The sequence below is a fragment of the Onychostruthus taczanowskii genome, unplaced genomic scaffold (genome assembly GCF_017590055.1).
Source record: "Onychostruthus taczanowskii isolate IOZ18803 unplaced genomic scaffold, ASM1759005v1 scaffold232, whole genome shotgun sequence".
Classification (NCBI taxonomy): Eukaryota; Metazoa; Chordata; class Aves; order Passeriformes; family Passeridae; genus Onychostruthus; species Onychostruthus taczanowskii.
The window spans coordinates 60,382-86,059 of NW_024499596.1; the positions used below are offsets into that span (position 1 = coordinate 60,382).

General features: G+C 37.6%; 1 protein-coding gene across 1 annotated transcript in view; it reads left to right on the top strand.

The window, feature by feature from the left end:
• Positions 1-25,678, top strand: part of TNS3 (tensin 3) — a 112,028-nt gene that overhangs the window by 57,641 nt on the left and 28,709 nt on the right. The window contains exons 12-14 of the mRNA XM_041405539.1: positions 5,743-5,921; positions 6,278-6,395; positions 6,499-6,582. Of these exons, the coding sequence (XP_041261473.1) occupies positions 5,743-5,921; positions 6,278-6,395; positions 6,499-6,582 (381 nt within the window). The remainder of the gene's footprint in view (positions 1-5,742; positions 5,922-6,277; positions 6,396-6,498; positions 6,583-25,678) is intronic.

Here is a 25,678-nt window from a genome sequence, read left to right on the forward strand (position 1 = left end):
AAGATATGCATTTCTATCTAAATTTGCCAGCATGAGGAAAAGAGGTTCTGTATTTGCCATAAGGTTGAAATTATATTGTTGCTCTCAGGTAATTCTTCATGCATGAGTTATGGTGTTTGAAATTACCATCTCAAAACTTCCCTAGGTTGCCTACTGTAGGAATTACACAGATACGCAGTTAATACAGTCTTATATTTTGCTTGGAGTTTATCAGCTCAACACAGAATTGAGTATTAAACAAAGCCACCCTCTCTCAAAAAAATAATGTGAAATGAATAAAACTGAGGTGTCTGGAATACCTGCACAGATCTTTCCTCTATCAAAAATAAACCTTTGGTGTTTATTATCTTAACCAAGATACAGTATCATAAATCATACTACAGTGTCTCTGCAGACAAAGGAGAGAGGAAGAAATCCTTTCTGCATACCTTATTAAGTAATATTTTTATTAGCATTGAACTGTTGCAGATGTTCCCATTTACTGTGCTATTCTGTGGGTAAGTGCAGTCCCTCTGAAATAAGTTGTGAAGTGAGTGAAAAGCAAAGCTTGTCAAACTTCTCACCTGCCTTATTTGTATGTAAAATGCACTACAAAAGTTATCATTTCCGTTGCACAGGAATATTTTGGTGCCTGACTTGGGAGTTAATTTTACGGTGGTTAACAGTAAATTTGAGGTTTTAGGTAAATTAAAGGTAAAAATTGAAGTTTTAAGTTATAACTGAACTAGAGTAAATTTTTAAACTGAATTAAATAACTTTTTAAGCTACAGTTAAAAATTGAATTTTAGTTACATTTAGCAGTACAATAACTTTTAATTTATGTCATGTACTTACACCACAAATTTTTAAGTCTTGTAATTTTCAGCATGTGGGCCTGAGTGTACCATCATTATGAACTCTCTCTATGGGTTTGGAGATACCAGTTTGGATTTTGCACTGTGCTTGCTCTCCATTCTTAGCATAGTGTAAATGGGCCATGAAACTAAAGTGACAGATCTGCAAAGCTGCTGTGTCCTTTACTTGATGGTCTACTTGAATTTGGGGTAGAGTTTAGACCTTTTCATTTGCTTGTTAGACTAATTGGTTATAAGGAGTTCACACTCCTAGTCTACTAGCTGCTAGAAACTGGGGTTAAAAAGAATAGTTTGCTTGTTAGTAATTGCTAATTATTGGGTATTCTTTCAAGAATAAAGGGATTTTCTGACTTCAGCAGCACTTTCTGTCACATTTTAGAAAGGTTAAGGCATTGAATGTATCATAGGCACAGCATAGTTGGCTTTTGTTCTAATTAATACTTTTGAAACAGTGTTCCTAAAGATCTGGGAATCTGAAAGCTTGAGCATATCAAGATCCTTGTTTAGTACTTGCATCACAAATGCACCAAAGTCATGGGTTCAATCCTCGTACTTCATTTAAGATTTGGACTCAGTGATCCTGCTGGGTCTCTTTCAACTCAGAATATTCTGAGATTTTGTATTTCAACTGGCTATATATTTGATTATCCTTTGTCCACCACAGCAATATTTAGTTCAAGTTTTGTCGTGCTGTCTTTGAAGATACTTTTTCTTTCCTTATGTAATTATGATTCTAAAGCCGATTCTAAATTCTTAAAAGTAGATTTGCTATGGTTTAAGCATAAATCTGTTTTGAAAGCTTGATCATTACATGCCTTCTTTAAAAATCTTAAACTTTGTAGAAGATAAACGGTGGCAAAGGAGGAGATCACTTTCAGTTTGGATAGTGTTGTTGGTAACATTTTTAGTATGTGGGATAGTTGCTGAAGGCTCCTCTGTTACAAGTTAACTTACAGACCTTTTTTCCTTGTTGCATTCATAAGCCTCATGTTGGATTGTATCCCCTTACTGTTTCACAGTAATTGATAGGTCTTTTTAAACTCCTGTATAGTCATTGACTTCTGAAATTTCTGCAATGCTAACACAGTTCTCCCCGGAGTGTTATTTCAGCCTTCATGACTTCTGCTGAGGTCTGTGAAAGGGACACTGGAAAACCAGTTTTGTGGAAATTTTCACCATTCCTTTCACAACAGAGTCCTGCATTTTATTGCTCTGTGGGTAGAACTGGTAAAGCTTCTTATGTTATGGTTATGGTGCTTTCCACACCAGTTGGAGCTGTGGTAAGAAGCTCACTTGAAGTGCAAGCACTTTATCTTTTCCTCTCTGTGTGTAACATGCTTGTACACAAGCAATGAATTCCAGCTTGTCTGTCTGCAAAGTTGTTAAGTTGTATTGATTGGTTGATTTAGCATACATCCTAGTAAGTTTTCCTTTTGTTTCTTAAAAAAAATATAATTTTCTTAAACCACTTAAAAGTTTGTCAGATTTTCTTGAATGTATAAATGTTAACTTTTTCCTCTTGTGAAAGCATTAGAATTGAAATGAATTGCAGATTCCAAAAATCCTGCTAGACAATAAATGAAGTTAGGTAAGTGAGAAGCTGCCTGTGAAATAATATAGCTAACACTGCTTAAGCTATATCCAGAGAAAATTATCTTAACTGTTGCTCAGGTATTGATGATGAAATTCAAGTGGTTAAAATCAGTTTTACAAGTTCAGACATTTATATTTCAATGCTATCACAAGGAATTGTATTTGCAACCAGTTGGATAATTTGCTAATAAATGAGATACAGCACTGGTATTGACAAGCCACTAGAGACAAGATTTTAAGTTTAGTGTTGTTTACTTTCCAATAGTTTTAAATACTTCTTAATAGTAGTTGAGGAAAGCTAAGCAGTTAAAGAAACCAAAGATTAACCATTATGCTATGCTTCCTTAGCTGTAGCTTTTGCATGGTGATAACCATCTGATGAAGTGCCTGATGTTGTTCTGATGCCAGTCTGTTGGAATGTTATTATTTGTTCATCAGGGAAAATAAAATTACTTTTGTAGGGAAAAATTACTTTTCAGAAAGAGAGAAAGGACAGTATATGAAATGCTTTCAAATAAATAAATATGTGTTTCTGGGATATTTATGAAGCTCTGCCAAAACTTTAGGCTAAATGATAAGAGCAAAAATGAATTTTGTAACTTCTAAGAAGTCTTGGCAACTGACACCTTACACTGTAAAAGGTTCCTTTCAAATTAATAAGTCTAAAATATTAAAATATTAAATTATTAAAATATAGGTCTAAATATTATGAAGTAAAGTTTTGAAAATAATGACCTAAGTAGAAGTAATTTTTTGTTCACTCCTTCACTTAATTTTAATCTTTTAGATTTATTTGCTTTAAGCTTTACTGAAATATATCAGCTCAACTTCTTCTCTCTGTTGTCCAGCATCTAATGGTAATTTGGTATGTAAAGCACTTTCAGTCTATTTAAGGAAAATATCCATTTTCCCACAGAGACCTGTTTGTAGCTTTCTGAGGACTACATTAACTTTGTAGAAATTACAAGCTTCCTGAGTATATCAATATTACTGATGATGAAATCCGCTCATTAGTATGACAAGCAAAACTCGTGTTAAATTTCAAATGTCTTTTTTGACCCTTCCAAAAGATAGATATTCTTCATCATAAAGTAGTCTACAAGACCATGTTAACTAAGAGAAATATTCTGAAATAAATTGTCTATGCCTTTGTAACTTGGTTACAGATGGAGTGAAACTCTTATATGCTGTTCCTGGCTCCTGCTGCCTCCTGTGGAGAAGTTGTGGTCCTGGGAGTGTCTGGTCTCAGATCATCTGAGATTCTCCAGTGATTCCCACTCATTTTTCTTTACAGACATTACAAATAAAAAAGGAAATCCAATGTAAATGTTGGTAAATGCTGGAATAGTATAAACTCAGTCTACATTCTTAAATGTCTCCAATTTCAGTAGAATTCACCGTGACTGTTTAGTATCATGTAAGAGGTTTAGAAGATATTTGTGATTTCATGTCCTTTTCTGGCTTTGAAAATCTTGAGTGATGCATCTAGTTTGCTTACAGGGTCGTCAGCACATACTCTTTCCATAAATGAGACACCACACATAAAGATTCAAGTTGTGGGGAAAAAGAGTTAAATATGGATGCTTAAAAAGTTTTTGAGTTGTCCAGGTTGCAGCAACCATAAAAACAGAATCTCGGTTGTGTTTTTTTCAAAATGTGCTAGATTTAAAAATACTGACTTGATAAAATTAATAACTGGCTGTATTTGGACCCCGAAATTTAATCTTGGTGGAATATTCAAAATATTGGTGGAATATTTGTTGTATTCTATTTTATTTAAATGGTATGCTCTGTTCAAAAATTACTAACAAGGTTTTTTGTATTTATTTATTTGCTTCAATAGTAGTTATTATAACACTGGCTTGGATGCTAGAAGAGATGGATTTTTTGGAAGTGTCTAATTCTAACAAGAGATTTATTAATATTTTTAGAATAAGCCACTAATTGCCAGCAAGTTACTCAGGTTGATACATACATATGTCAATGCAGAATCAGTTAAGAACCATGGATTTTAGTCTAAAATCCCTGTCTCTGTTTCAAGCTTGAATAAAAACTGTTCCACTATACAGAAATGTATTTGTGCATTAATGCTCTATAATTGTGTCGTGTAATCAAGGTGGAATGTCTATAACACAGACTGTTATGCTGCATGCCAGATTTTACACCTTAGCTTCTATCAGCTACTTCAGGTTAGGAAATTGATGTGCGTGTAAGGTGTATGCTATTTTTCTCTACCCAAGCTGCTGATTAAGCCCTCCTGCTGGTTTAGATGAAGGACACACTTTGGACTCCTAGTGTTTTGGCTCTATGATCAGGGTCTGCAGGAGATGTGCTTCAACAACACACACTTACTGCTGGAAATTACTGTAAAGGTTTAAATGATACCAAGCAATTAAAGTAACTTCTTGTGGAAATACTCAACTCTTTTAAGAGAAGTAGCTAATCCTCAAAGATCTTTTTGCATATATATATAGACCATAGAAGCTCTCAGAGGAGTATTCGAAAAGTTGCTATGCATGTGGTTGGTTTTGTGACTACTCAGTAAGTTCTATGGATCCTTATTGCTGATTTAAGAAGAGTAGAAAAAGCAATTGTTGCAGGAGTAATCTGGAAGTGTCTGCTGTTTGGAGTGGATGACCATGTATAAAATCCTGCTAATCGTAGCTCTGCATCTAGTGACATGCTCTTAATAACGTCTTTGGAAAAAGTGCTTTATATCCTTGAATATCCTGGATCGTTCTGCTGGTTAAGGTTGCTCTTCTGTGCTGTTCCTCAAAAGGATTACAGCTTCTGTGTGTAGCTAGTACCTAATTTCTGTGGATTGCTATTTGTGTCACAAAAGGTGTACAGTGAACTGAGTTTATAAGGGCCAGGATCTGTTTTATCTAAAACTAATCTGCTTTTGGGAGGGGAAAGGTGGAGGTGGGGGGAACGCAGCCCTGGACAGCAGCAATGGTTTTTTCTGCCAAGAGCCACTGTGTCAGAAATGGCAAAAGAGGCTTCTCATTGGAGTGCCCGTAGCGGCCCCTGCTGGCTTGCTCTTCCGATTGCACTCGGGGTGATCGCTTCAAAAATGAGCATCAGGAGAAACTTACTCTAGAACAAAGGGCACTGTGAATATTTTCCAGCTGGTGTCAGCAAAGAAACTACAACTGGTGTCTTTTCCCCACCTATGTGGTTTTGTAAAATAGTTTGAGCATTCTTGATTATAATCACTACAGACAGAATAGTGAAGTTTGTTTTAACAGTTCTAACTGGAAAAAATTAGTTTCTTAATCAGCTTGCCTGTTTTCAGCAACAAGTGTGCAAGACGATGATGCAACAGGGAAAAGGCTCAGAAAGTTAAGTGTTGGGCAGTATGACAATGATGTTCCTGGGGAATCATCGTATAACAGGTGTGGATGGATGAAATCTGCTGCTAGTCACCAGGCCGTAATTCCAAGATCGCCAGTTGCTGAAGGGAAAACCAAGGAGGTAAACAAGAATTTTTCACTAAATACTGCAGTGAGTGGCCAGTAGGAAGTCTTATGTTTTGTGTCCAAAATTATTGTGAAGCAGTTGGGCAGTTGCGTCATGGCAATAAGAACAAATAACTGAATTCACCTCAGTAATGCAATTCAGTGTTTAAGGATGCTCTTGTCTTTGCATGTTTTGGATGTCTCTTGTGTTTGCATGTTTTCAGTGTTCCAATATCTCTCTGCTGGAACAGTAGATTACATTATATCTGATTACAGAAACCTTCTGTAATTTGATGAAGAATGCCCCACTGTGTCATAGGGTTAAATGAGAATTGTCACACTGTAATTTTGCTTTTTTGTGTCTTCTCTTAGATGATTGTTGTACATTACCAAGATGAAATAGATGGGGAAATTTTCTCCACAATAAAAAATGGAAATGAAACTGACACATTCACATCAGCTTTTCCCCTCTCACCAGAGGTGACATATGGTAAGAAAATGTCTCTATTTATTTATTTATTTATTTATGTAACTAGCACTATTGACATTTTAGCTGTTATTGAAGAGGAACTGCCCTTTTCCTTCTCTCCTAGTGACAGCACCTCCACCATGCCATCAGCAGATTCCCTCCAGCCAAAAGGTCAGCAGCCTATCTGAGTTGTGCAGAACCATTTCTGGTAAGGTACCCCTCTTTCCTAAGTAATGTGAAAATGAACTGTGTATGAAGGCAACTAACACAACAGTGTTTTATAAGTAGGACATATAAATAGTGAATTTACACATGTGAGTCAGAGAAACAGATTTTAGCAGTCCTGTTTTAATCACACCAAAAACAAGTGAGTAATGAAGAATTATCCAAGAAATATTTAATATATTCCAAATTTTAACTGCCAACAGGAAGTCCCATGTTCACATTCATTGTGCAGATTTAGTGTGAAGCAATTAGGCAGCTGTGTCATGGAAATAAGAAAGTAAATGCAGCTCAGTGTTTGAGGCCATCCTGCTCTTGTTCTCTCTCTGTGTTTGCATGCTTTCAATGTTCCTCAGTCTTTCTGCTGATATTTGATGACATCAAAATACTATATTAGGAGACTTGAGTTCTTTGTGATTTTAAGCAGGTTTTGTCTCCATCTCAGGAAGACGGGTGATATCCATGTTGCCATCTTTCCAGGCGAGTGAAGCTGACAGTAGAGCTTGACAGTAGCTATGCTCAAGTCAAGGAGATCCTTTACCAGAGGAATTGATGTTCTGGAGGGGTTTTTTTTGCCATGATACAGTTTGTAAATGCGCAACCATGAGAAAGTAGTTGGTAGTGGATGATTACATATTTAAAGATTTATTATGAGGGCCTTAACTCTTCGCTACTAAAAATAGCAGCTAAGCTACTGTTACCTCTCACCTTTTTTGTGCAAATTTATTTGAAAAATAGGATTTAAAGTGAAAAAGTATTTCTGGACTTTATCAGAAAGTGCTGGACATAGCAGGAAGCTAGCTAATGTATTTAAAACCTGAATAAAAATCACAGGCATTCATTTTATGCATTACATTATGTTCACATGAAAATTCATGTATATTATATATAGTTTTACTGCTTAGGCTATGATTGTATTCTCCAGGAGGATCTTGATAGTAGACTTTTCAATAAATGTGATGATGGGTTTTGATGCAATAATAGTTAGTTTTAAGTTTTAACTTAAAAAACCCTTTATGTTGAATTTGCCTCACTTAATAGTTGTCAAAAGTAAATAACGTCAGCACAGAATAAAACTATCTTTAACTTCAGAAAAATCTTCTACCCAGTTCAAGACATCTCTTTATGGTTCTCCCTACTTCTAAGTAATTAGTGGCAGATATCCTCCTGGGGACAACTTCATCAAATCAATTATAGGTTGATCTACTGAACACTTTGTTGCTAAATGGTTTCTATTAATGTTGCTAAGAGCTAAGACTTGCCCTGGAAAAATATTTGGCTTTCAATGTATTTTTCTATTTTTATACTCCTGCTTAATTTTAAATAATGTCATCTCTCAAAGGCTGGTTTTATATAATGAAACACTGAAAATAATTATTCCAACTATTAGAAAAGGAGGCAATTCTTCCTTTCAGTGCCTGTTTTAAAATACAGCTCAAGGTGTACTGAATGCTGCAGGTTACGTGCTCATCTCCATGCAGCTTTGTTTTAGCTGTAAACATAATGTATTTTGACAGTAAAGATGTTAGTTGTTAATTAGTTAAAGGTTAAAAGTGTATGAGGTAGGTCAGCTAGAAAACATGTAGTAAAGACACCTGTTTGCAAGCATCTCTCAGAAATGTTAATTGGGTGATTTTCCCATCAGAGCACAGAAACTTCTATTGTCAGAGGCGAGTAAGAATCAAACTTTAAATGCTTTAAAATTTTCTCTTTTCCCTTCACTTCTACTATAGTTATTGCCTGTATCTACAGTAAGTATCCACTGTATCTACTTGCTTCTATGTCTTCTAATTTCTTTTGCAAGAAGTGCCTCTTATTTCTGCTACCAATCCCTAATGCATGCCCTGAGAGAGAGGGTTATGTTTTGTGTGTTGAAGAGGCCAAGAATCTGAAGGGAACAGATGCAGCTGTTCCTGTGGTTGAGAATGCTTTCATGCACATGCCACAAAGGTGACTCTAAGAATGTGCACTTTGCAAGAGTTCTTAACAGCCTCAATTTTAGTACTTTCCCTTGCAGCCCAGCTCTTCTTTTAAATGCTTACATGGTCTTTATTTTGGTAAAAGTCAGGAAACATACTGTCTTCTTCAGAAATTTTCGACAGCATGAGGCCTTTTGAGTCATGAACTCTGGAGTCTTAAGTTCTGCCATTAAGATATTACTACTTTTGTCTCAGTTCAGATCACCCTTGAATTCAAAATTGCTTTGTTCTGCATATCAGCTTTGCTGTTTATCTGCTTTTTAAGTTACCAGTGAGGATTCTGTAACCTGGTTACCAATTATCTAGATATATTACTGTTTTATTTCCTCCCTGTTTCCTTGTGGAGAATAGCATTCAGTGTAAGTAGCACTTACCATATCAAGGGATTCTGTTGTGCTTTTAGAAAAGTACAAAAGTATATATTCTAAAAGAAAAGTAGTCAAGAATTACAATGACATCCAGTCCTTAAGTATAAAAATTACAAAATTCTCTCTTCTTTAAGTTATTAATGTAAACTGTGTATCTAGTATCTTGAATGCATCTGATTTTTAACCTGTTTACCTAAGGACACTTTTTAAAATAGAGTCTTATAAAATGGAACTCCTTAGAAATCTTAATTTTCTTTCCAGGTAAAATCACTTTGCTGGGGAAAGTCAGTCTAGTAGTGTTATGTGTCTGCCTTGCTTACATTAGCTATGCCCTAACTCTTCATTCTCCCTGTACATTTATTGGAGATGTCCTGCCTGCAATATTTCAGAGCCTTGTTCTTTTTCAAACAGGTATAAATTTAACCTCCCTCAGTCTGTATGCATGCAGCCAATTTTATGTCAGCACTACTGCTCCAGTGATAACTTGTGCTGCTATGGTTTCATGGTCCTTTTCTTCACTTTATGTAGCTTGAAAGTAATACAGCACCCTCAGAGTTCATTCTAAATTGTCTTTGAAAGACACCTTGTTTATTGTGATGAACCTAAGTGGCCTATAAATTGGCCAGTTTTATAAATACCCCTCAAAAAATAGGGCTGCTCCGCCCAGAACGCCGATACAGCACTCTGGAATTTCACAATAGCTGATGTATATTACATGGGAGGGAGAGTCCCACACATCAGTGAAGGAAGCATTATTTGTAGGCCATTTTGAAACTTATAAAGGTTCTTTTTTCTCTAACAGCAGACAGCTAATTTAAGTCTCTTTGTATATAGAAGTAACACATAAAAGCATAGCAAGCTCTTTGCCAGGGGACTGAATGCTGGCTTGCTGCCCTGCCACTCCACCCCCATGGCTAGATGTGAAGAACTGCCCCTTCTTCAGCCCTGGTCAAAGCATAGATAGAACTTTGCAGAAGGTTTGCATTCATAAACAGGCACTGTCTTGCAACAGAGGGGAGGGATCTGTGGAACAAGGGAAGATTGTCTGTAATCCTTTATCAATGTCCTGACAAAAGAGAAGACATGATGTCACTTTTTCCCATCTTTTCTGAACAGCCTAACTAGACTTGTGTAGTTCAAGCAGTGCAAATGATGGAATGAAAGCATTGCTGCTGGTATAAGGAATCTCTGAGCCTTCAACCATGTGTAAAGCCTTGCCTTCTCATCTCTTCCGTGGAGCTTAGACTATGTACTGTACTCAAAGCTTGTGTATGAGCTGCATCTATTCTAAAAATTTTAGAAAGGGCAACTTTTCTCCTCATGCCATCGTGGAACTCTTCAAGACCACATACTGGAATATTTCCACAATTTTTCTCATACAGACTCTAGTGGGTTTTTTTTTTTTAGGGCTTTGGAGCCCTAATTCTCCTCACTGACTAATACAGACTTACTTTATTACATCATCCAGCAGAGTGATGACTGTTTAATAAATGTATTGGAAGGCAAGCCCACAACCTAACAGCCTCATTATTGCATAATTATGTTACTGATTAGAATTTTATACTGTTGTGGTATCCTACTGTTATTCCAGGATTGTAATTTCTCCTAGTTACAGAGTTGCAAGGGAAATGATACATACTGCTTAAGTTTTTGATTTAAAAAATATCGGGGTTCTAAACTGAGGGTCAGTTTGGGAATAAAAGTGAAACTAATTTGTGGAAGGGAAAAATTCCCTGTTTATGATGGGCAAAAACTTTCTCCACAATGTGAAAAGCTTTCATATAATATTCATTTTTACCTGTCTTTCTCTCCTCTTCTTACCTGTTTTTGTAAGATATACATGTTCAAAGCAAGTAATAGATTAAGAACTTCTCCAGACATCTGGGTTCATTTGCTTAGAACATCAATGCATCCACTTATGTGGATGGTTAACAAAAGCTCTGTCCTCCTGGAAACTGTGCATTTTCATTTTTGCTATTGGAGTGTTTGTGTTTAGGGTTTTTTGGATGTTTTGTTTATTTTAGTGGATTTTCATTTGTTTCTTTGTTGAGGCTATCAATGAAAAATAAAAAATACAAGTAGAGAAAGGAAATTTATGACAATGCAAAGCAGATACACCAGATTTCTGTTACATTTTCCATTGTCCTGCAATTGCCCTTGACATGTTTATGTCATGGCTGAATACGGTGTTCATCTACACAATATTTTTACAATTAAACACCTAATGTTTCTTAATTGATATGGTACTCTTTGAGCCAGGTCTTATGAGCTCTCAGAGAACCCATCACACCCAAGATAACTCAGCCACCACGAATGGCATAAAATTAGCAGGGTGGCTTCTGAGGTAGTATTGGAAACAGAAAAAGATTTAGTAAAAGGCAAAATAACAAAGCTCTTACAGAGAAAAAACCAAGCCAGGCAAGAGTCTTTGCTTCTGGTAAAACACCCCACAAAAGTGATTATTTCCTTTGTTCTCTTCTTTTTCTAGTGAATTTCCTAGGCGGGACCTCTTGGCCTCTGTCCAATTGGACAGCCCCAGGTCTGAGGTGAAGAGGTGTCTTTTTAAGAAATTGAAGAGAGAAACTTCTGGGCTTTTTGCCTTTTTAAGCAGACAAAGAATAATTTGGTCACTCTGTCAACAGGGGGCACACTACACTTTAGTATTTAAAAATACACCATTTACTAGTGCATAAGAAGCCTCCCCAGCCTTCTGGAGCAAGCAGAAAATTACTTGGATCTCCTGTTGGGATTCTACCAGCATGAACTTAATGAGGACTTCCAGAAAGAGCATTTGGAATGCTGTAAAGCAAAATCATAAATGTTCAGAGACCACTTCTTGGTTGTTGTAAACACTGGAGTCAATATAATGCACTATGGTCTATCACACTTTTCTGTCTCTGGGTTACTTTCATTGAGACATTCAGCTCAGTAAAACTAATCTTTGTACAAAGTTTTTATTGCTGGAAGGTTGAGTATGACTTGATGTGTTTTCAAGTCCTCATTGTCAGAGAACTCCTTCCCTTTGTGCCACTGATTATAATACAATTCTCAACATATCTTTCAAGTACAGTAATGGAAATGTATTTGTTTGGGCTGTGGAGAAATAAGCAACGCTTATTATCAGTGATTTCACTCTGGTAGTCCAAATTCACAGAAAAAGTAATAATATTCCATCTCATGTGCTAAAAAGCTTAACCATTTCATTTGGTTTATATCAATTTGAATAGTGGAAAACATCTTGTAACAGTAGAATGAAATTGAAACTGAAAATAACTTAAAATACTTGTAGCCTATGCCTCCACTGAGTGGTATTAACTACAATCCTTACAGTGTAAGTGTCTACAACTGAGCTATTTGATAATCAGGTGTAATTGAGCTTCCCCCCCCCCCCCCCCCCCCCCCCCACCTACTTTGGTTAAGATTTTCATGGGAGGAACTCTCCTGGTCTACACTACTTAACTTCCTAAAGCTTTAGAGATGGAATTATTTAGAGTTTAATCAATTTAGCTAGCTAGGTTTTGTTTACAGCTACGTTATATGATTCTACATAAAACTTTAAAACATCTGTACATATTTTAGCCACTCAGCAAACACGCTAATATGTCATTGATTCAGAAGAGAAAGGAATATTATTGTACATAACTGAATATAAAAAGCTAGGGCATGCCAAGACCATGGCAGATAGTATGTGATGATAAACCAGTGGGATAATATAAATGTGTGTTTTCTTTGGCTGATACATTAAAGCTGACAAAATAGGCCACTCTCGTTACTGGATTTTCATAAGAAAACTCATTCTCTAAAATGTACTCTCTCTTCCACTTGTTTTGGATACTCTAGGTCGATATAATATTCCAGAACATGAATACATTTTGTTTTGTAGGCAGTGTTGTATCTGATCACACAGTCAATAATTCTTCAAATCTCATGCTTATGTTAAGACAAAGATATTTCATGATTAATTGTTCTTACAGCTCCCTGAGCAAAACTTCTGCAAAGGGACACAGTCTGCTGTGACCTGCATGTTGAACATCACACTGAACATAAGAAAAATTCAAGTACTACAGATGTACTTGGTCATGGTCATGGAAAATACTGTGCTAGCAGAATTCATAATCTAGTGCACATGTATATAATTCCATGTGCAGCTTCTCTGTAATACTGAAGAATTTGGGGAAAAGGGGAAAAAAAGAAGATGGGTGTGTTTGGAGGTTTTTTCATGAACAGAACAGGACTGCTGCATCAGCCTCATTACATGGTTAAGACAATAGAAAAATGGCAACAGCTCACGTACAACCAGCAGCAGCCAAAGATTTCTTTGTTACAGAGCATTTTATAAACTTTCTAGCCAATAGCGTAGTGCTAAAGCTTACAGACAATTGTTCTAGCTAATCACTAAAAGTACATGTATGCCTGCTTCACACAATGCTTGCATGTATACCTTCTATTAACAATATACAATACACCATTATTAAGCTTAAAAGCTTCTATTATCTTGGTAAGCATTTTTCTGCAGGCTTAAAGTCTATCTTAGCCAAGCCTAAAACTCAAAAAACCCCAAACTTCTTACCTCTACTATTTCCCACAGGTAGGTTCTTCAAACATTACATTGAAGAAATGTTGTGAAACTATTCACTGTCTCCTCTTCCTCCCTCCCTTGCTTTTGTAGCAGGATTTGCATCTGGACAGAAACACTGTGATCATGGATCAGAATGGGCCATAAACCATTAAAATGCTCTGTTAAAACTGCTTTGGAGATAGAATCAGATACTGATTTGGAAAGACTTTGTTTTATACTGTGTGTTTAATTTTCTGTGCAAGTATTTACATTGGTTTGTTTGTTTGTTTGTTTTAATGGATGACTTTTCATTCCATGTGGGCAAAGTGCTGATAGATATGTAAATCAGAGAACTGAGACTGTTCCCCTAGAAATGGCCATCTCAGAGGTCCCTTGGCACTGCCTGCATTATCCATATTACACTTCTGAAAAGTTATATGGAGTCTTCTGCCTCAAGCAAATGTGAATTAAGTTTTCTCATGGGAAATGAGTATCCAAGTAGTGGACACCCTAAATGCAGAAAGTAATACAGCACTACTTTCTCATCCACTCGTTTTGTCCTGAATTCAAATGTTGAACTACATTAAAGGAATGGCAGGTCTTGTGACAAAAGAGTTTTCTTACAGAAGTTGATATGAAATAATATTTCTAGCTTGGGACATCTTTGCAGTCTCTTGAATGTTATATATCTTTCATCAATGGTACCTCAACAAGTCTGACTAATCCTTGATCTGTCTAGCATTATGTCTAGCATTAAATCAAGCAACTGCTGATCGGTTCTTCATCAAGAACCTACCCACCCTCTATGTGTTTCCCTTATTTGGGGCACCATACTTTAATCCAGTTTGTCTGTTACTTGTTTTGTCTTGACTAACTTTTCATTCTACTGTGAACTGAAAATGAAACAACTGCCTTATTTCAAAAGGATTTATTAACTGAGAAAATACTTGAACTTTTGCAAAAGACACGTTATTGCCTTTTGCAGTTTCATGCAGGAACCAATACATCTGAAAGTTTAATTGTGCAGCCTGCAGCTTTCATCCTTCCTGTAGCTCTAATCCAAAGGCATTTTCTCTTGAAAGAATGCAGTAGCATTATCTGGTGTTTATTTATTTTTGTGGTTGTTTTTTGTTTGGGTTGTTGTTTGTTTTTTAAATACTTGCCATACAAGATAACTGACTATACTTGGAATATGCATTTATTAGTTGAAAAGATGACAACACTTCCAAGGGTCCTGAACAGAGTTTCTTGTTATGTTCACTAGTATCTGTGAGAGCTCAAAAATTCTAAAATTCAGGCAATAAAATAAGTTATATAATTCTGAAGTTCCAAATGCCAAAAAAAGTTGTTTATATAATCAAATATTGCATGGGAAAAATGTGTTTATACAATGCTTCAGTGTTGTTACTTGATCATGGTCTCAAAGCATATGTGCCTCTACAGTTAAATTTGAAATGCACTCTGATAATACACTGGTGGGTGGTGGTGATTCGGTTTTGTTTTTTTCCTCTTTTTTCTTCCTAAGAACCACTGAAAAAGTGATTACTTGAGTGGTTTTTTAAGCATTCTGTTTTAGAGAGTTTGGTTTCTCTTTCTTTCGCTTTCCCTGGGAAAAAGTAATACATTTCCCCACATAAATCAGTCATTTGATAAATAACTATCTTTGTATATAATCATTGAAATATAGGTGAATATTGTCTTACACATATATGAAAACCCAAAATCAGCTGAAGATGCAAAATCCATCACTAATATTTGCTTCTTTTGAAGATGCAAACAATAAGCCATTGACAAAAACTTAAAAACAATTTTAATAGAAATACAGGATTGGATGGGCATACAGCCTGGCAGATGTGCTTGTTTTTATACATACCTGAGGTTGCTTATTTCCAGTACATGTGCATAGCACACATTTTTGAGATGTCACTAGTCACTTTGTCTGGAAAAGGTTAAATTAACAAAAACCATAGCAACGACTACTGTTCTTTCTATGATTCTATGAAATTATTTAAACTTTTCCAGAGTGAGGCCTCCTACTATATGACATGGCACTTCATGACTGTGATGTAGTTTGAGGAAAGCCTGAAGAAGAGAGCTCCAAAAATTAAAGTACAGCTGTGAGCGCACGTTTTCAAAAAAATTGCAGTTTTAAAATGATCCTGTGTTTGAGTAAATGGGAAGGTCTGTCTACTGCATTTACAAGTTAAAGATATTCTGTATTCAGACCTTCCAGTGTTGATTAGGAACAGAGAGGAAATACACATTCAGTTCTACTTAATTGTTTATAGACTGAAGGTCATATTGCTCTTTTTTTTCTTTTTTTTTTTTTAGCATGCTGTTCTCTCCTATGTTAATTCTCTTCATGTTTATTCCCTCTTGCAGAGGAGGAGAAAACCAAATTAATCTGTGTTTTTCTATGCCTGAGTTAGGCAAGTTATTTCACAAAGCCGTTTATATTCAGGCACCTTGTAGACAAAATCTGAAATGAGCAATCTACTTGACATTGACTCCTATGTTTCTGTCAGTCATCAGAGCAGCAGGGAAACGTGACATTCCTTCACAAAATGTGGAGTTTGCTGAATTTGTATGAAGGGCATGGCATAGCCACTGCTTCAGGAGTTCTTGCTGGAGAAAGGTGCATGTCACAATTCAAGCCCTACATTTAAAACTATTTAGGTGCATGTCACAATTCAAGCCCTACATTTAAAACTATTTTCCTTAGAATTTCCAGTGTAATGGTTCTGATCAAACCAGGAATCTTATGTAATATATCTAGGGGAACTGTACACTCGTACCACCTGGCAGAGATTGAAAGACCTGATCCTGATTTGCTGTGTCGTGCCTGGAACAGCCATGAAATCAATTCTTCTTGCCAAATAAGAGACTTTCTCCTTTTGAGATGGTATCTTACACACTGACCTAAACCAAATCAGTTCCTCACTGGAGACATCCAACACTGCCTTTTGTTCTCTTCCTAACTCTTCTTTTGTGTGCAGCCTTGCCCTTTTTATCTTCTGGCTTTAGAGTTTCAGACTTTTTCTTCCTTGGAGAAGAAAGTCTCATTTGGTTGAAACTTTGAATTTGTGACAGAAAGACAAGCAAAAGGTGATATTTTTGTTATGTGCCCTTTCGTTTGTTACTAATTGTCCATATCAAAGTGATTTTCTTGATGAGTAGCCCCTTAAGTATAACTGAGTCTATTAGAAGGATCTATGCAAAAAAAAATTTTTAAAGGGTGAATTCGATAAATGCTGACAAAACTCAATTATATTAATACTTTTAATTACATGATTTCTGTTTATATTACATCCTTATAATACATTGGAAAGTAAGTTTCTTACTTAACCAACCTTCTTCATAGGTCATCTCAGACCACTGTTATCTTTGTTGAAGGTTACTATTCTTGTTCCTTTCTAATTCAGCAAGTGTTAATAGCCAAACAAGCAAAGCTTTCTAGATTTGAAAATCAGGAAAAAAACAAGATATCCAAAGGTCCTGTGATTACAGTGCTTTTTATGCAGAAACAGAGATGCTTTCTATGGAGAGAAATTTTCTCTAATCATTATTCATTATAGAAGTGTGAAGACTGTGTTTGACTGAATCTGGCTCTGACAGGAAGCATCCAAGACAAAGTGTAGTTGTATAATAAATTATTCAAAGTAACGGATGTCACTTCTGAACTGCTGCATAATAACCTCTTCTGACCCCGTGGCAAGGATTTTCTCTTCTTTGTACCTGATGATATGGTGTATATCACAACTAACCTTTGCTGTTTGGTTCTTCTGAGTGCAATCTTTATGCAACATGTTTAATAGGAGCAACTGCTATGAAGGAAAACAGTGATAGGAATGAATATTTTTATAAAGGAATAGTTTGATTTACATTATGGTCTGTGGAAGAAAGCAAAATGTTAATTACTTTGCCAGTACTCATCTCTACAACCAAGCCAGTATTTTAATATTATCAAAATGGTTTAGTATGTGCATTCAAAACATGGCACCAGTAGAAATTTGAAAGCAATATAATAATTCATCATGGGAAAGTTTTAAATGGTTGTATTTGTTTCTGTCTAGATCTAGTAATTTCCTGCAGTGATCCTTTCAGAAAATACTGTGTGCTGGGCACTGATGAACAATCTGAAAAGGAAATGTGCTTCTCATTGTGGAGCTGCAGTGTTTCCACTCGTCTTCCTGAACTGAGAATAAAACGTGCTCAGAACAATGCTAGGGGGATGCTGAATGCAACACAGTAAGGCTATACGTGTTTTGTAATCTTGGGAAGTGAGTAAAACTTTATTCAGAGCTCTGGATGCTAAATTTATCCAAGAGTGTTGGGCCACTTTGGTGTAATGGAGTAGCTGGGCTTTGGTCAACATTACAAAGCACTAATCTGACAATTCTCGGTTCCGTGTCTTGCATCTCTCTGAAAGAAACAAAATAAGTGGGGTCAAATGAAGTGGTGGGAGAAGAACAACACCCGCCCCCCAACTCTCAAAAAAAATCCCCACAAATACCACCACACACAACCCCCCAATCCAAGTTCCCAGTCCCCCCGGTTCGTGTGCCGGCCGCTCGCTCTCCGCCCCCGCGGCGCTGCGGGGAAGAGGCGGTGAGAGCCGGGCGGGGAAAGTGGGGGGGACAAGTCAAACGTAAATGAGGTGGAGTCAGCACAGCAGGCATACACTGAATGGGCAGTCGAGCTGGCGAGTGAGCGGGAAGCCTAATCTAACAACTATCAGGGAATTACTTTCTGCCTGGATGAAGTGAACTCTGGCCACATTTCTTCGTGTGGGTGGCTGTATTGAGACAAGGGAGCCTGTGCTTCTCTCGCCACAGACACTGGAACCCACTTTGCGGTGAAGTTCTAACACGCGAGGGAGAGTGGCGGGTGCTGGCAAATGCGGGCGATAGCCTTTCCCAAGTCTCTGCGTGGCGGGCCGGCGCGCCCCGCTGCCTCGATTCCGTGAGCCACAGGCAGCATGCGGCACGGAAGGAGGGGAAGGACGATTTCGCACAGCCCCGTGGGAGAGCAGCAGTCACGATGGCTTCCGTAGGTGGGTTTGTGGTTCCCTGCTCTCCTGTTTTGGGCGTTTTCCTAAGTCTGAAAACTCGTTTCGTGGGTTGGTCTTGTGTTTGGCAGCGGCAGCGAAACGCGACCCCGGGAAAAGGAGAGGGCAGAGGGAGTTCACTAAAGCGAGCCAGCCTCCGTGGCCACCGGGGCCGCTCCGGTTGCGGCGTGGGGAGATGGGAGCACGCACGCAGCTTGCGGCCTGTTGCTGCTGCGAGCTCTGTAGAAATTAAGTGGGAGAAACAGTTACGCCTTTTGTAGTCATGTAACAACGTTGGGAGCCTGCCCAGAAACTGAGAAGGTTTGCAGACAAGGAGTTCTGTCAGTATGAGAGTTTTCTGCAATCGCTGACAATGATTGAGGGCATGAGGCAGGGCTTGAAAGTTTTGTCTAGTCACTTTCCTGCCGAGGAAGCCTTGTAATTTTCTGTGTTCCGTGGTGAGTTTTTTTCAAAGTAGAAGAAATGAGGGCTGCCTGGAGTACACGTAATTTCTGTCTACGTAGAAAAAAATTTGTCCAAGCGAAATCTTTTTCCTCCCCTGAGGAATTTTTAGTAATGTTATAGCAGCACTGAATTTCTTCTCAAAAACGTGAAAGGTGTAAGATTTTGTGAACACGAGTCTTTCTTAAATGAGGAATATGGTGTAGTTGTTCTGCTTTCTTGCTTAGTGAGAAAAACACTTTATTGTGCCATTAGCACTGTAAGGGTTATTGGTCTGATTTGTGCATCCAAGACAAAGTGTATTTGTGTAATACATGTAAAACACTCTCTTGCTTCAGATCTGAATTTTCCATGAAAATATAATAGAGTCTTAGAGTAGCCAGCTATTACATGATGCAGTGTACAGGATGCAGCAGAATAAAGAGCCTTGTTCCTACTGCCTTAATGCAAACAATTTTTCTATTCAGGCAGTAGCAGCACATGGTTGGATAAAGACTGCAACCCTAAAAGGAGAGTTACTGAATCACAGTTCTCGAGAGACAGACCAAGAAAAAAATGCAAGACTTCCCAGTTGTGTGTTTTGTGGTACTGAACAACACTGAAGATAAACTGAACTGAGTTTATTTTAACCAGTTTCAATTTCAGGTCATTAAAAACAGCCTTTGAAAAGTCACGTTTTTTCTGGTTTTAAAATAAAATGTTTTAGGTGTACTGCTTGAAAATCAAAAAACAGCCCTTACTTTTGTTATTCAGGCTGCAGTGAGTTGGGTTCAGCATTTTGTTGCAGGCAAGTGACTAGAAAAGTGAACAGGTTGAAGATTGTCACATTTGGGGAGAATTTTTCTCACAACAGAGGAATAGGACTAAAGTGAGAGTTTTGACAAAAGGTCCAAACATCAGTTTGATTGCTTCCATTCGTTCTATGAGGTAAGTATGCCTCAGACATCAAAAGCTGCATACTGGGACCTCTCTGGTTACTTGTGGCACCAGAGGACTGGACTGAGACAGAAAAAGAGGAGTTTAAAGTCCTTCTTTGTCTCTCTTTCACCTTAAGAAAAGTATATAGGGTCATAACACAAAATAGAAAATGTTACATAGTCTTTGTGCTGGCTTCTCAGAAGTGTCAGAAAGTCAGGCCCAAGCTCTGTCCCTTCTTCCTTCACTCTGCCTTGTCTACCTTCACCCTTGCCTCCTTTCCTTTGGCGTTGCACTGTATCTTGTCAGTAGACATGAGTGGCACTTTTCAATTCAGCACAGACAGCTTAGACCTGCATCTCTAACATTTCAAGCAATTTTAATGGATAATGAACTTTGGAGCACAGTTCTGATATTTTACTCTTTTCTGGAAAGGTGCTTGGTCTTTCAGTGCATTCTGCTTGAAAAAGTATTACTGTTCATTGGAAGGTACCATTTGCATGTTTCATAGGTTCTTTTTTTCTTCTCTAAAACTATTGCAATTTAATTGTATGGTTGGATGAAAATTGTCGTATTCAGCAATGTGAATGTCTGAAATTGCATTACAAGATGAACCATGATAAGAATGGAATTGTCTGTCTCTAAAACCATTTTACTAATTTGTTGTGTAAACTTAATGTGGACATGTTAATAATTGTGTTCTAATTGTTTTATTGGATTTATTTTTTTCACTACTGAGTGATCTGCTGTATGTAGAGTCAGAATAGGGGTTCTCTTGTTTATGTGTTATGTACTAATAGTGATTCTCTCCTAAAGAGTGTTTTAATCACATTTTATGTTACATGTGATCTGTAAGTCTTGAGGACGTGCCTCTGCAGCTGATTTGCATTCCTAAGACAGCAAAGCTTGCTTAAAGTCAGTAGCAAAGCATCTGCAAGATCTTTTAAAATACATGAAAAGACATATGCAACTGATTTCTTTAGTCCTTGGGGAAGTTTCTTTTTTTGTCCTGGTACTACTTGGGAGAATAAAATGAAATAGTATAAGAAAGCTTTCAGAAAGTGATGATAAGGATTTTACTGCTTTCAAGATGCAGTATTGTTAATTCTGTTCAGCAGATAGGAGTTATTTGTATTTTGGTGTTTGAGTGAATGTATGATACCAAGTTACCTGTAAAACTGTCTACCTATTTTCTCAGAAAAGAAGCTACATTGTTGTGGTGCAGGACATAGTACAGGTCTTAGGGCTTTAGATGGGATAAAATGTGGTCTGGTAAATCATACTTTTGATTCTCTGTGCAGAGGGTAAATGCTGTTAATTGTGTCAGCCTGTGGTTGCCTGGAGATAAGCTGACACCTGGCATAGCTTCAGCAGCTGCATATGGCTGTTACCGCAGGCTGTTATGGGAGCTAGAACTTGCAGAACACAGGAATGTAGCAATTCACTGCCACTTTTGTCATGCATCTTACTGGCAGGCCAGAGTCTCTCCTAACGTTGGTGAAGTGCCAGCCTTCCTCACCCAGTGCTGGCTGGGAAAGACTGCTGTGCCAAGGATGCTTCCTCAAGGGGTGACAGCTCTCTTTATAGCTTTCTTTAGGGCATAAGGCAAGAATGATTTTTTTTTTTTAATTCTGAATTCATTTGACAGGCTCCCAAAAGACAGTGAACATTTTCTAAATGCACACAATGAATACCTGCATGAAGTTAAAAACCTTCAGTACTGTTGCAGACATTACATTTCATTATTAGCAGTTTGGGTTCTAACTGTTGAACGTGTTTTTCCTTCCATCAAATAAATGTCCCTGAGAAATACTTTACTGCCTCTCCAGATATGCTGTTTTATTTCAGAGGTTGTCAATCACTCCATTGTTGTATTTTCTGTAATATCCAAGCATGTAATACATATTCCACTGAGATTCTTCTCAGATGAAGCAACTAAAGCTGACCTTTTTTGTGCAGAGAGGTTAATGCCTGGATGCTAGGACCACTGTTTTAATGACTTGCCCTAGGTTCAGCCTGACTGATTACTTGCAAAGAGAGTTGGTCACTCAAAACAGGCATTAGCAGAATCTCCTAGCAATAGTAATTTTGTCTTTTCCTTCACAAATATGAAAAATCCTGTTACATTTTCTCTGCTTGGTATTAGTGGGTTTTTGGGAAGTGTAGGAACTGGTGTCTCCATGTTGGTACATGACACATACTACTTCTAAATGAGAAGTGGAGCTACTTACATTGAATAGGAAAGCATGTACTGTACAAAAGACACAATAAAGTTATTCCATTCCCTGGTATTTGAAGTTATAAAAGACAAGACTTCAGGCATTCTTTATTGATTTCCACATATTCTGTGAAAGGGAAGGAACAGTGACCAAAGTTGATGGGTTTCATATAAGGGAATAATTTGGTTCACTGTATGTTAGTCAAATTGAAAGCAGAATGTAGCATGTTTAAAAGGTCAGAATTTCAATAAAGTTAATACTTTGGCTGAAAGCAGGAGAGACTGTTGGTCACTCTTGCTATTTTTGGCACCTTTGTATTTGGAAAAGCAAGGGAATGAAAGAGAAAATAGATAACCTGTAAGAATCTTATAGTGCAAATAGACTCTTAAAGGCATTAGTTTGTAATCTGGCTCAAGTGAGCCGTTACTTTGGCTTATTTCAGAGCAGTGTTATTTTCTCCATTCGGCTTTTATACTAGTCTCAGATAGTTGTGAGGTAGTGAGTTCAGTGTTTTGGAAGCAGAATAGTGACTTAAAGCTCCCTTTTCCCAGAAGGTGTAACTGAGGATCTTTACTTGAGTTTTCAAGCTGATACAATCTGCATTAACTAGCATCTCCTCACTAAAATGATTGCAAAGTTTGAAATGTATGAGAACCTACTAAAATACAAGGTATGGTAGTGAAATGACTGAATGTTGTTACCTATCTTTTATCTGGACCATAGTGTGGGTTAAGCTACTCTGGGTTTTTTTCTTTTTTGTTAGGTTAGTTTTTTTGGTTTTTGGGGTTTTTTTTGTGTGTTTTTTTTTTTTTGTTTGTTTGTTTTTGGGGTTTTTTGGGGGGGGCATGGGGGTGGGTTCCTTTTTCTTCTTTGTTTCAATAGGTTTAGTAGATTAAAATATGGGTTTATCTATAAGGTCTTGCTTCATATGGCTGTGTTGTCAGCACACCGAGCAGTTTCTGCTAACAACTGAAAAAAGCCTGCAACTTCTACAGGTTTTACCTTTTGCTGCCAAGTGGAAGAATGAACTGGATATTTTTGTACCTTGCATGTTGACACAATTAGTATTCTTTTCTTAATCTCATTTTTCAGTAAGGTATGGTGCAAAGAGTCCAGCTCCTTTCTACGATCCTGCCTTTAATGTTGATGATCAGTGATAGTAAACATAGATCTGACCTGGGTGCATGAAAAGATACAAACATGAATGATGCTGGCTTTGTCATGTCACTTCTTGAAGCAGGGAGCTGCACTTTTACATTCACAGTGTTTTTACAGCTATAAATGGCCTGGTAGGGGCCTGAACCTAGAAGCACTGATGCTTTGCTTTCTCTCAAATGTGCCAGGCTAGTTAATTCTGTAGAAGTGATGAAATTGCAGAGTTATTGACTCCGTGAGGTAAAGGGTTAATAGCTGACCAGTGAACTCTGCATCAGACAATGAGAGGACATATCTGAAATATCCAGCCAGTTTGTTTTTAATTGAAGTAAAAACAAGGCTGCTTTCATGGGAAGTTCCTTTAAGATATACTCATTTCTAGCCTGGAAAGAGTTGTACCGAGTTTGTGTTTTTTCTGCAATTTACATGCCTGGTTGCCAGTGGCTTTTCACTGTATGTTTAGTATTTTACACCTGTGAAAATGGGGTGTGAAATGCATCTGTGAGCAGGACAGTGGTCCTTCCCTCAAGCTCTGAAGATAATAGCAACAATCCACGGCCTGAAACAGTGAAGAATCAAGCCTTGGTTCCTCTATTCAAGCAAGTGCTGTGGAAGGAGTGGAATTTGCTGTGTAAATCTGTTGGACTAACTCTTATGCACGTAGTTGAGGTCGTATTAGAGTGGGAGATTTTAAGCTATTTCAGAAGGAGTCCCACTCCCCTCTTTGCCCCCAGACTCTTGGTAACTGGATTCCAGTGACTCCTGTATATAGTCTGGTATCAGGAGAGACACAGAGACATGAAAACAAGCAAGCATGTGGAGATAAACTTGGGATTGTAATTCCCGTTCCTGTTGGGAATGCATTCAGAAGCAGAATCGTCTCGACCTGCAGTGTAATTGGGAAGCATCTGGGCAAGTTCATGTGCAGAGATGAGATGCTTGTTTTACTTGAGATACTTCATCAAATGCTGGTCTCTGGAAATTTGTCAAAGTTGTGTTTCTGGGGAGGCTCTAGTAGTCTTCCTATGTGCATCAAGTTGACCAATATGGGTTTGTGCAGCCAGCTTTTCTGACTCTTATTTGCATCAGTATGAGGATGACTGTAATGTAGCTGATCTGGTAAATACAGATTCAGATTTCTGTAGCTCTTCCACACGAAACATTTCTGCAGTATTTCCTTAAAGTTCACGTCTATGGCTGTTATGAATATTGTTAAAGTAATGGTGTAGTTAAAAGACCATTTCTGTTAAAGGGCAGTTTTCTGTTTCCCTCATCCAATTATGATTGCTCTGCTCAATGTGTGCTGAATTCAGATGGTTTATAGTCAGGGCACTAACTTGCATATTTTCTTGTCTCAGACATATCTTTTTAGTACCTTGCACATTCCTCATTCAAGTAATAGCAGAACCAAGCTCTGCCATGAATTGAAGGGAAAACAATATTCATTTTGACTTGTTTTCAGTGGCTTTTTACCTTAGGAAGATTTGCTTATGGAAAAAATGGGTTAGTGTGGTCTTAACTCTTTGTAGGAGTGGAATTATTCCCTGACTTCCTTGGTTTTTGGGTTATTTTCTTCCCCCTCCCTGATTCTTTGGAAGTGTATCAACTCAAGAGACAGCATTTAGAGATTGTTTCATCTGTGATTGTCTTACTGGGTTTCAGCCCTGCCAGTATTGAGGTCAGTAGGACTATTCAGGTGAATGAAACTATTCAGATGCGTGGGCATTTGTAGTTTTATAGTCTTCTGTCATGGAAAACAGTGTGATTGAGCCTGGACCTATGTGAATAGGTGTTGACTTCTTAATACTAATACAGAATAATTAAATATAATCTCCATTAGAGCTTGACTGGTTATTTAAGTGTACCTCTGAAAAACAGGGTGAAACTGTTCCTGTATAAAGCTCTGCAGTAACAGCATCCACATTATTCCTCACCTAAATGCATCTGTTTTAACTATATCCTATAACATTTATGTGCAGTATAATTAAGTTGAACATATTTCAGTCAGTTTAGAAACCAGTTACTCTGGCGCTGTTTGCAGGTTGTTAGGAAATAAAGGTTACAGTTGTTTTGCTTCTTTATCTGTGTGATGTGGACAAAGTCACACCTGAAAACTGTAGCTGCACAGGTGTCATGGTTTAAGCCCAGCCAGCTGCCAAGCCCAATGCAGTTGCTGGGCACCCTCCAGCTCCTAGGATTGGGGAGAGAATTGGAAGGGTAAAAAATAGAAAACTCATGGGTTGAGATGAAGACTGTTTAAGAGGGAAAGCAAAAGCCCCGTACACAGAAGAAATGCAAAACAAGGAATTACTTTACTTCTTCCCATGGGCAGCCAGATGTTTAGCTATCCCCAGGAGAGCAGAGCCCATCACATGTAAT